At 38.1% G+C, this 11,577-nt stretch overlaps 1 protein-coding gene across 1 annotated transcript; it reads left to right on the forward strand.

Annotated features, from left to right (window-relative positions):
* Positions 1 to 724: 724 nt before the first annotated feature.
* LOC131996926 (uncharacterized) lies at positions 725 to 1,664 on the forward strand. The gene is made up of 2 exons (XM_059367125.1): positions 725 to 1,444; positions 1,566 to 1,664. Exons 1-2 carry the CDS (start codon positions 725 to 727, stop codon positions 1,662 to 1,664), a joined length of 819 nt encoding a protein of 272 aa, XP_059223108.1.
* The last annotated feature ends 9,913 nt before the right edge of the window (positions 1,665 to 11,577 follow it).

Raw genomic sequence — 11,577 nt, forward strand, 5'->3', positions numbered from 1 at the left:
TTAAGAAGTAATAAAGAAGTAATTAAGAAGTAATTAACTCTCCATGCATAATTAATGTGAATTTAAACAGTCCAACTTATCCTACTGATGCTTGATTTTGAGATTACATGATTTTGAAATAGTTTGCAGTGGTTTTCTGGAATTTTAGTATTTTGATTGGAGTCGAAATGACTAACCGATTATTGACTGTTTACCCTTTTCAGTTTCCTGCATGATTGAAGTCAAATATCTTTATTACTTTGAAGGTTTCTTATAGTTTCTTCAATTTTATTTATCCAGAACTTTGTTATCAGAACCTGAGATATTTTTGGACTTCAACAATTTTGCAATCGGCAATTTTTTGACCATTTTTCTCAGAGGTGAGATGTTTTGTGACAATAAGATCTCACTCTGGTTTGATCGGATAGACGGTTTTGTTAAGACTATAAGTTACTCCATAGCCAGGTTTTGCTACCCTATATTTATCGACTAAACTGCGAATTTTTTTGTTAATTTTTTTTACCTTACATATCCGAGAAGAAAACAAAGTTACATGCATTAACTCGAAAAACGCAAATACGTTATATATTCGAAACTGATCCTAATACTATATGAGAGATTTTGAAATGTTTGAACTTTGAACTGTGTGAACTTTTTGGTTATAAAACATTTGTTTGGGATTTTTATTTTCGAATTTCTTTTGTATATTTGAGATACGATTTCGTTCGACCCCATTGTTTTTATCATGAACTTGGAACGAACACCACCTCCGGCAGGTGCGTCTGCATCTGATCCTCCTGTAGATTCATCTGTGGTGGAACCTTCCGCATGTCAGGTTTGTCACATCACTATGACCGAAGGACTGGAATGTTTGATTTTGAATGAATGTTCGCATCCATTTCATAGACAGTGCATAGAGGAATATTTGTCAAATGCGTCAGAGTGTCCCGTTTGTAAGAAACCCTGTCAACTTAGCGAGTTGAGAGTTTTGAAGATTGTCCACAGATCTGTGCCGCCATTTAAGGGCAGTCAGAGGGGCAAGGGCAGAGGCGCAATGCCAAGGCATTATCAGACTCGTAGTACGACGCGTGAATTTCAGGATACACAGTATCAGCAGTTGAATCGTAGTTTGGATTTTCCGAGTACACCTGATCGAAGTAATTTACAGACCAATCCAAGTCGGGGAATTTCTCCCGCTCGTGGTTTATCTCAACCTGCGGCAGTTCATTCTGTTCAAATTCATGCTGCTTCAGCTCATACGGCTCCAATGCAATCTGCTCCGATTCATACTGCACCAGTATTGGTGGATTATAGTAGAATTGACCAATTGATCGAGACAAATTTGAGTAGGATGCTTCAAAATATGAACTTTGCACCTCCTGCTAATGCAAATCGTAATATCCCTTCTTCTCAAAGGCCTCTGAATAATTTGAGTCAGACTATGAACAATGTCAGTGACGAGAATGTTAGTGTCCCACAGGGAAACAATTTTCACCCTCCAGCAGGCCGTGCTTCAAATAATTCACAGATTTTTAATTTGTCCCCTAATGCATTTTCACACTCCAACGTTAGTGGTTTTCCTTCAGATAAGGTCACATCAATTGTCCAAAGTTGGAATATTAAATTTGACGGGTCTGCGAATGGACTTGGTGTGGAGGAATTTTTGTACAGGATTATTTCTCTGACAAATGATAATTTTAACGGTGATTTTTCCGTCATTATTCGAAATTTGAATACTTTATTAGTTGGAAAGGCAAAGGAATGGTACTGGAGGTATCATAAGAAGACCTCCCCGATAAATTGGAATGACTTCTGCGAGGCTATTCGGGGCCAATATAAAGAATTCAAAACGTCCTTTGATCTTAAAGAGGAAATTCGCAATCGTAAGCAGAAGCCGAACGAGTCATTTGATTCTTTCTTAGATTCAGTTTCTGTTATAATGGATAGACTGCCTACTCCTTTATCTGAGGAGGAACTCATTGAGATCCTTTCTCGTAATCTAAGGCCTGAGATTCGGCAAGACCTCCTATACAGCGGTCAAAAAAAGTATTCATCATTAGCAAAATTGATAATAAATTCACTTATTTTGGGTAATTGAAGAAAATTTAAAGTAAACAAATAATGCAGTTTTATGCAATAGTTTATTTTTCGTAATATGTTTTAAAATAAATTCAAAAAATAAATTTAATTAGCGCAAAAAATGCAATTTTATATAATAACACCAAAAACAGAACAAAAAAAGTATTCATCATTGATGTGCTATCATCAAAGTCAAATTCAAATATTATTTGGGAATCCCCCTTTTCTGTTTTATTTAGTAAAGGAGGCTTTGCCCTTGACAGCAAATATTTAATTTCATTGAAAATATAGTTTTTGTCAAAATGGGTCGTAAGCAAAACGAGGTTTCTGATGAGGTAAAAGTTTTGATAATAAAACACCACAGGAATGGTTTAACTCAAAAAACTATCAGTGAAATATTAAATAGACCACGATCTACTATACAATCCATCATCAGAAAGTGGACAGAAACGAAAACTGTTGACAATAAACCAAGATCTGGTCGACCAAAAGCACTTTCAGTTGGAGATGTGCGTTGGCTAGTGCGGCAAGTTCAGAAAACTCCGAAGACAAATGCGACCATTCTTCGTAAAAACACTATGGAATATTTAGGGAAGGAAGTTACTACACAAACAATTCGAAATACACTCAAAAGGCATAGTTACAGAGGAAGAACTGCACGTAAGAAGCCCTTTATAAATAAAATAAACCGAGTGAAAAGGGTCAACTTCGCAAAAATGTATGTAAAACAGCCCGAATCATTTTGGAAAACAGTCATTTTTGCAGACGAGAGCAAGTTTAATCTTTTTGGGTGCGATGGAAAGGTCATAGTGTACAGAAAACCAAATACAGAGCTTGAAGAACGAAACACAGTTGCTACTGTAAAACATGGTGGAGGTGGTTTAATGGTTTGGGGGTGTATGGCGGCTTCAGGAGCGGGAAATCTTGAAATTATTAATGGAGTAATGGATCATAAGTATTACATTGACATTTTAAAGAGGAATTTAAAAGATAGTGCTGTAAAACTTGGGCTTGGTAATAACTTTCAATATTATCAAGATAATGACCCCAAACATTCTGCTTTAAATACCAAGATGTGGATGCTGTATAACTGCCCCAAAGTCATTAAAACTCCTTCTCAAAGTCCCGACTTGAACCCAATTGAACATCTTTGGGAACATCTCGAACGCAAATTGAGAACGCGCAATTTTTCGAGCAAGAGTCAAATGCAACAGGTGATAATGGAGGAATGGACTAATATAGACCAAAATATAACCGCTAAATTAGTCCAATCGATGTCAAACCGTTTAAAAGAAGTTATAAGACGCGGTGGTCGAATAACAAAGTATTAATTTTTTTAAATTATGTTATTTATTTTTTTGTTTTTTTGCAATGACGAATACTTTTTTTGTTTAATTTTTTGTGTTCAGCTGTAAAATGGCCCTTTTTGTTCCAATAAATATTATTTTTTTCTTTAAAAACAATGAAATTGTGTACATATATATCACACAAGCACTACTGCATCATTAGTTTAATATGTTTTTATTCCAATTGTCTTTTGTAGACTTATTAAAAAAAAAAACATTGAATGATGAATACTTTTTTTGACCGCTGTATATTAGGATAAATTCTATATCTCATCTTCGCCAGTTAGTTCAGACAAGAGAAAACTTCCTTAATGATGAATACGTTAGGAGGAGTTTTGGGCTTCGTCATGCTGGCTATAATGTTGCTGTTCCTAGGAGAAATGTTGCAGAGGTTGATATAGATGAGGATGTGAAGATTGCAGAGGATTTTGAACCCCAGGTAGATGCTCTCGTTAGGCCCAACTCTTCTTTCAAGTGCTGGAATTGTGACGCTACAGATCATTACTGGCAAGACTGTCTGCATGATAGGACAATTTTTTGCTATGGCTGTGGGGCCAAGGGGATTTTCAAGCCCAACTGTAATGACTGTAAGTCAAGGAAATTGAACCAGCCAAAAAACCTCAGACCAGCGGGTCCTCAAAAGGACTAGATCCTATTGAGAACCCATATGACGATTTAGACCCTTCTAGTGAGAATACAGGTACTCACTTACCTGACGGGACGAACGAGAATCGAAACGATTTCAATACGAAATCAATTCGAATTCTTAAGAGACCCAATTTTGATTATTCACACAACCATGACGATTCACGACGGATCCTTTTTCCACGATTACCATATCACAGGCGTTATGAACTTTATTTGAAGAGAAGAGACGAGATTTTTAATGTCTCTTCGATCTTGGCCAATACTAGGAAACGTCCAAGACGGTCCACTATTCGCCTTCGAATGTTTTATAGGAGACGGAAATTTTATAAGGATTTCTTTGTTTCTACAATTTTCTCTAACCCTGACGATATGCGATATTATGCGAAGATTTCATTTTTGGATTTTGAGGAATTTGGTCTTCTTGATTCAGGGGCCAATGTTAGTTGCATCGGCGCAGAATTGGCAACAACAGATTTCTCCAATTATCCAAACTTTTTAAAATGCCAATCCCAGGTGAAGACTGCGGATGGGGCTATTCAGAAGGTTTTAGGATGGGTTGATGTTACAGTTTCTTTTAAGGGCAAATCTTCTCGGCTTAGACTTTTCGTGATACCATCTATAAAGCAACGATTGATCCTTGGTACAGATTTTTTGAGAGCGTTCGGACTATTTCCCGATGTTCTAGGATCTGTGGACTTAATTGTGTCCGGGAAGATGTCCGATAAATTACATGATTTATCGGCAGTGGATGGGAATTGCAAGATAGGGAATCAACTTGAGCAACCAGAAATTTATCCATTGACTGCCCAACAGACCAAGCGATTGAGGTCTGTTATTGATCTGTTTCCCAACTTCGAAACTCAGGGCTTGGGTAGGACAAGTCTCATTAAGCACTCGATAGATGTTGGTGATGCACCACCAATAAAGCAGCGATTCTATCCTGTTTCGCCTGCGGTGGAGAAGCTTATATTCGCAGAGATCGACAGGATGTTGGCCTTAGGGGTCATAGAACCGTCCACCTCATCCTGGAGTTCTCAAATGAGACTTGTATTGAAGCCCAACAAAGTGAGATTGTGCCTGGATGCACGTAGACTTAATGCGGTTACCAAAAAGGATGCATATCCTTTGCCAAATATTGAGGGTATCTTCGCACGATTGCCAAAGGCCAACTTAATTTCTAAATTAGATCTTAAAGACGCCTTTTGGCAAATTGGCCTGGACGAGAGGTCAAAGGAGCTGACGGCATTTACAGTCCCGGGAAGACCGTTGTACCAGTTTGTGGTAATGCCTTTCGGGCTCTGTAATGCTCCTCAGACCATGTGCAGGCTAATGGACGAGATCATCCCTCCCGATTTGCGTCATTGCGTCTTTGGGTATTTGGATGATCTCATCATCGTGTCAGAAGATTTCCCCTCACATTTGGAAGTTTTGGTTAGGATATCGTCCCAGTTCCGCAAGGCGAATCTCACCTTGAACGTCTCTAAAAGCAAATTCTGCGTGACAACAGTGAATTATTTAGGGTACGTTATAGGTAATGGTGGCATTACAACTGACCCTGAAAAGGTTACTGCCATCACGAACTGGCCTGTCCCGCGTAACCTAAAGCAAGTACGTGGCTTTTTAGGTCTTACTGGGTGGTACAGGAGGTTCGTGCAGAATTTCGCTACTGAGACGTTTCCCATAACAGAGGTACTGAAGAGCAAAAAACAATTTAAGTGGACCGAAGATGCTCAAAGGGCATTTGAAAATCTTAAGCAATTGCTTACTTCTGCTCCAATCCTCTCGAACCCAGACTTTACCAGAAAATTTTATCTCCACTGTGACGCGAGCGACTTCGGAATCGGAGCCGTGCTAGTCCAATTGGATGAGGAAGGGAATGAACGACCGATTGCTTTCATGAGCAAGAAGCTAAACACCGCACAACGTAATTATAGTGTGACGGAGCGCGAATGTTTAGCTGCTGTGGAAGCAATCAAACGGTTTAGGTGTTACCTGGAGCTTCAGGAATTTGAAGTGATCACCGATCACTCCAGCCTCCTATGGCTGATGAGACAACCAGATTTGAGCGGGAGATTGGCTCGCTGGGTGTTGAAACTCCAGACATACAATTTTACCATCAGCCATAGAAAGGGCAAGGAGAACGTTGTTCCTGACGCTCTCTCGAGAATTCCTTTTAATGAGATTTCAGGTGTGGAGGTCGTACTCCCGGAGATCGATCTGAGTTCCGAATTTTTCAAGGATGATGACTACATTGAATTGCGAAGGAAAGTAGAGGAAAATCAAATAAAGTTTCCTGATATCAGGATTTCTGACGGGTATGTCTACTTTCGTACCGAGCACTACTCTGGCTACGAAGAACAAGAAAACTGTGCATGGAAACTTTGGTTGCCTTGTAGAATCCGGACTGAGACAATTGCAAGGGCTCATGACACCGCTTTGACGGCGCATGGTGGAATGGCCAAGACTTTGGAATTGCTACGAAGACATTTTTATTGGCCTGGAATGGTGCGGGATGTTCGAGACTATGTTAGGAACTGTGAGATTTGTAAAACGACTAAGTCGTCCAATGTCGTCATGAAGCCTCCAATGGGCAAACACACAGTCTCGATACGTCCATTCCAGCGCCTTTATATCGATTTGTTGGGGCCATACCCCAGAAGCAAGACCGGCTATATAGGCATATTGATTGTCTTGGATCATCTCAGCAAGTTCCATTGGCTATGTCCCCTTAAGAAGTTTACCTCTGCTGTTATTAAGGAGTTTTTGGAGAGACAAATTTTCCATACATACGGTGTGCCTGAATCTATAGTGTCGGACAACGGTAGTCAATTTAAGGCCAATGATCTGAATGCCTTTTTTACCTGTTATGATATAAACCACGTCTACACTGCTTTCTACTCCCCGCAGGCAAATGCCTCGGGGCGAGTTAATCGCTCTTTAATAGCAGGTATCAGGGCATTTTTGAAATCTGATCATCGTGAATGGGATTAGAACCTAAGTGCGATTAGTTGTGCACTGCGCAATTCCTTTCATCAAAGCATAGACTGTTCTCCATACCATGCTCTGTATGGATTTGACATGATAACTCATGGCTCATCGTATGCACTGCTTAGGAAATTGCAACTTTTAGATGAACCCACAAATGCTATTTCCAGGGACGATCAGTTGCAACTATTACGTAGGAATCTACGAAGGCACGTGAAAGATGCATTCGATCGCAATAAACGTCAATACGACCTTCGCACTAGACCCCAGAGGTTCGATATAGGCCAGATAGTTTATCGGCGGAATTTCGCCCAGAGCAGTTTTGAGAAAGGCTTTAATGCGAAGCTCGCTCCTGTCTTCGTGAAGGCGAAGGTTCGTGAAAGACTCGGGGGTCATTATTACGTACTGGAGGATATGGAGGGAAAATTAGTTGGAACTTTTCATGGAAAAGATATAAAGACTTGAGGCTTTTTTCCAGCTAATTTTTTCTTGAAATCAAGAAAATTATCTGGTTTTGTAATGTTCATCTTAATGGACACTTTATCCGCTTCTCAATAGCACCTTCTTTACTCTTTTGCCTTAGTTTGCAAAAAATATAAATACATAGATAAATTTTCTTCGAATATATTTTCAGATGTTTTACTTAGTATATTTCCCTTCGAAATTTGTCATAATAAGTTTTATACTTATTTTCAGTATATTTTTCTAAATTTGTTTATTAGAATTAACATGAACGGTGCAGATTGATTGTATTGTTTCTGCTTTATGATCTAGTCATGACACATATGATTTTAATATGTTTCTTTTATTCTGTTAGTGTCACCCTTTTTTTTTAGTGGCAACTTTATGGGGTTTTTGAAGATACAACCCTAATGTTTCTAGCACTTTTGACATTTTTTTTTATTTTTCTTTTGATGTACACCGGCCAATAGTCAAAGAGGCATTCAGAAAAATCAGGTACTTCCTTTCTTTTTCGACCACCGTATCATCCACATCAGCAATAGAGTAAAATAATAGTAAGAATAAAGATCATAAAGTTTCTGTGCAATCGTTAGACTGGAAAAACGTGCTAAGTGTGAAATAAACGTAAATTGAATTTTTTATAAGTGCGAATAAATATTGAAAAGGTATGGAATATCACATGATATGGAAATTTATCGGTCTTTGAAAAACCTTAATTTTCTCCAGGCCACGCCAGTTTGGAACACGTTTTCTGTCCTTGAGTATCGTTGAGGTACAAGGGCTTTACCAAACTCCAAGTGGGAGATTTTTCATTCAGGAGATTTTGGTATATTTTGTCCTCATTTGATTCCACGAGATTGCCTTGGGAAAGTGTTTTTGTTGGTTTTTACGGCACGCACATTTGGTGCAGAGACCGCTTCCTTACACGTGGCCAAAGCTCGTCTTAGAATCCCATAGTTTCGGGGAAGAAGGGGGCATTTCACCTTCAGCCCGAAAACCAATTGCTCTGAAACTATTCAGGAAAGAGCTGGAACAATTTTTGTGAGAGGAACCAAAAATTAAATGTAATTCCACGTGCTAAAAACCACAGCCAGACACTTAAGTCTGCGGCACCTTGACCATCAGCCCTTATCATCCATCATTGTACCCAATTGAAGCAAAAATAAGAACTAGTCTAACGCAGATTCACCCAAAGTTATTTGACTGAACCATGTAGTGATATACGAGAACACTTTGTTCCAGCGCTGTGACTTTTTTTTTGTCAAAATGCAGGCTGAACAATGATGAACCACTGAGGAAAAAAGACAAACATCCTCCATGATAATGTTATGAAAAAAAAACCTTAAGATAAGTTAAATTTGTAATTCTTTTCTTTAAATTAGAACAAAACCTAATATTTTTTTTACTTTATTACATTTTGGAAACACTAGATTTTGGTCGAGCAAAATGGAGCTTATTGCAAGTTAAATTTCTTTTCTTGATATTCTTCCTTTAATATATAGCAGCTGTACACCGTGGGAAGGCCTTCATCATGGACATGTAAAGCTGGTGAGTTTATTATTAAAACCCCCTAAAATCGATTAAAAGAATATAATTTTTATGCGTGATCAAAAAAAAGAAATAAATTTACTTGCACCAATTTTTTCCTCGAGGGTAGGAATACTACATGTTTGTATGTAACATGAGTGTGTAGCTTTGCATGGAATCGATATACGTTCATTAATAATTTTTGTTTTAATACTTTCATTCATCTCTTTTCCCATTCATTGATGGGTTTTGTTTGTTTTTTTTTCTTGCTTTCTGGAGCTCTGCCCCCATATTGTATGGAGCCCTAGTATAACAAATTAATTGCTATGGCTTCAAACAGAACAAAAAGTGTTATACCGCTCTCATGCAAAGCTACCATTGCTCTCTGTGACATACTCACTTGCTCGATCATTGATATTTGCTTTTGTTGTTTCACGTAGAAGAAATATTTGAAAAGAAAGAATTTAAAATTGCCATAGAGAAGATACATGTGCCCAAACACATAATTTACTTAATAGGGTTACTATTTTCGTGCTAGATTTTATGAGTACTTAGACTTAGACATATTTTTGTATGATATATATATAGGATATATTTCTTTTTTGCTTTAGATATTTAAATTTTTAAGGTTTATTTAGAAGTTATTATCAAATAAGGGAAAAAATTAATTAATTACTAAGGAATCTATGTCCAGCTTTTATAAGCATTGAATTATTTAAACTTTAGAAATATGAAATTTCAATGAATAAAGTTGTAATTTATATTTAATTATGGGAAAATAGAATTGTTCGATGTTTTCTTCAAGGAATGTAAGGTTATAGAAAAATGAAATATTAGCTTTCACAGTAGGGGTCCTACATAAAAAGTTTTACGTCTCTAGGACAATGGTAGGCGTGGGTTGTGAGACGATTCCCTCATCAACATCTGGGGGAGATATTTTTTGCGTTCGCCAGTCGATAAATATCATCTGTTCCGGTTAGGTTATAACGTAAATTTGTATAGTTTTATTTGGTTTTCTAATCAAAATTGCCCTTGTAGCTTCAATAGTCAAATAAAAAGGGAGTCTACAATAATAATTAATGTAATAGGAATTTAGTTTGGGAAAAGAAGGACACGAACCCCCCACCCGATTGTTGCTAGCGTTTTTAAAGGCTCCCGAAGTCCTATCTTTCTCCTGAACGTAATGATGCTCGAAGGTTACATTTGAAAAGTTGCATCAAGGATTCATAACGTATCCTGGACATTACAGTGTACCATCCCAATCGCTTTCAAAAGACTTCTTCGCTGGAGTTTCTTCATTCATTCTGACAACATGACCTAGCTAACGTAACCGTTGTATTTTAATATGAATAACTATGCTTACGTCATCAGACAGCTCATACAGTTCGTGGTTCATGCGACGCCGATACTCACCATCAATTAAAACTGGTCCATCAATTTTACGGAGAATATTTCTCTCGAACACTCTGCTCTCACAAGTATCCATCCTTCGGATTCATCCCTGTTTCTAAACTGACTACTCAATAACATCTGTTTGCCAGTATTATTCTTCGCTTAATTTCAAATCTGGTGTCATTCGTTTCGGTTACAAGTGGTTCCAACTTTCTCCATTTTTATACCTTCCACCTTAGGATGGGGCTATACTAATTTCGCCGTTCGGTTTATAACTCCTCGAAATATTCGTCTAAGTCCCCATAATGTATATATATTCTTGATCGTCATGACATTCTAAGTCCATCTAGCCATATCCTCCCGTCTGTTTGTCGAAAGCACGCCAACATTCGTAGGAGTAAAACTAGCCGCTTGAAACTTTGCACAAACACTTTTTATTAGTGTAGGTCGGTTGGGATTGTAAATGGGCCAAATCGGCCCATGTTTTGATATGGCTGCCATATAAACCGATCTTGGATCTAGACTTCGTGAACCACTAGAGGGCGCAATTCTTATCTGATTTGGCTGAAATTTGGCATGTCGTTTTTTATTATGACTTCCAAGAACTGTGCCAAATATGGTTCAAATGGATCCATAACCTGATATAGCTGTCATATAAACCGATCCGGGATCTTGACTTCTTGAGCCTCTAGAGGAGGCAATTATTATCCGATTTGGCTGAAATCACCGTTCTCCCTATTTTACTGCTGGAGCCCCTAAAGGGAACAATTCTTACTCGATTGGCTGAAATTGGACACAATGACTTTTCTGTGATCTTCAACATTCACTTCAATTATAGGCCGAATCGGACCATAACTTGATGTAGCTCCAATAGTATAGCATTTCTAAAAACCGGGATAAAACTCGTCAAATGCGATCCTTGATGGAGGATATAAGAAATTCGTCCCTGCCGAACTTAGCACGCTTTTACTTGTCTTTATCTGCTCGGTCGTACAAGGCATTTTGTGAGTTGATACTATCCATTTCGTTTTGTTTTAATTCACTGCCAGATCCATTTTTACTGATTCTATTTCAACTCTTTCAACAGTTGCAGCTACTACTTCCGATGACCGACCTATGCTGTCGATGTCGTCGGCATAGGCGAGTGTTGTCTTGTGAG

This window comes from Stomoxys calcitrans, chromosome 4 (assembly GCF_963082655.1).
Source record: "Stomoxys calcitrans chromosome 4, idStoCalc2.1, whole genome shotgun sequence".
In the NCBI taxonomy this organism is placed as follows: Eukaryota; Metazoa; Arthropoda; class Insecta; order Diptera; family Muscidae; genus Stomoxys; species Stomoxys calcitrans.

Bases quoted from the DNA above. Each gene is read 5' to 3' on its own strand.
- LOC131996926 (XM_059367125.1), top strand. From the start codon at position 725: ATGAACTTGGAACGAACACCACCTCCGGCAGGTGCGTCTGCATCTGAT. The intron at 1,445-1,565 runs GTTAGTGTCCCA...GTTTTCCTTCAG, and splicing joins ACAATGTCAGTGACGAGAAT to ATAAGGTCACATCAATTGTC.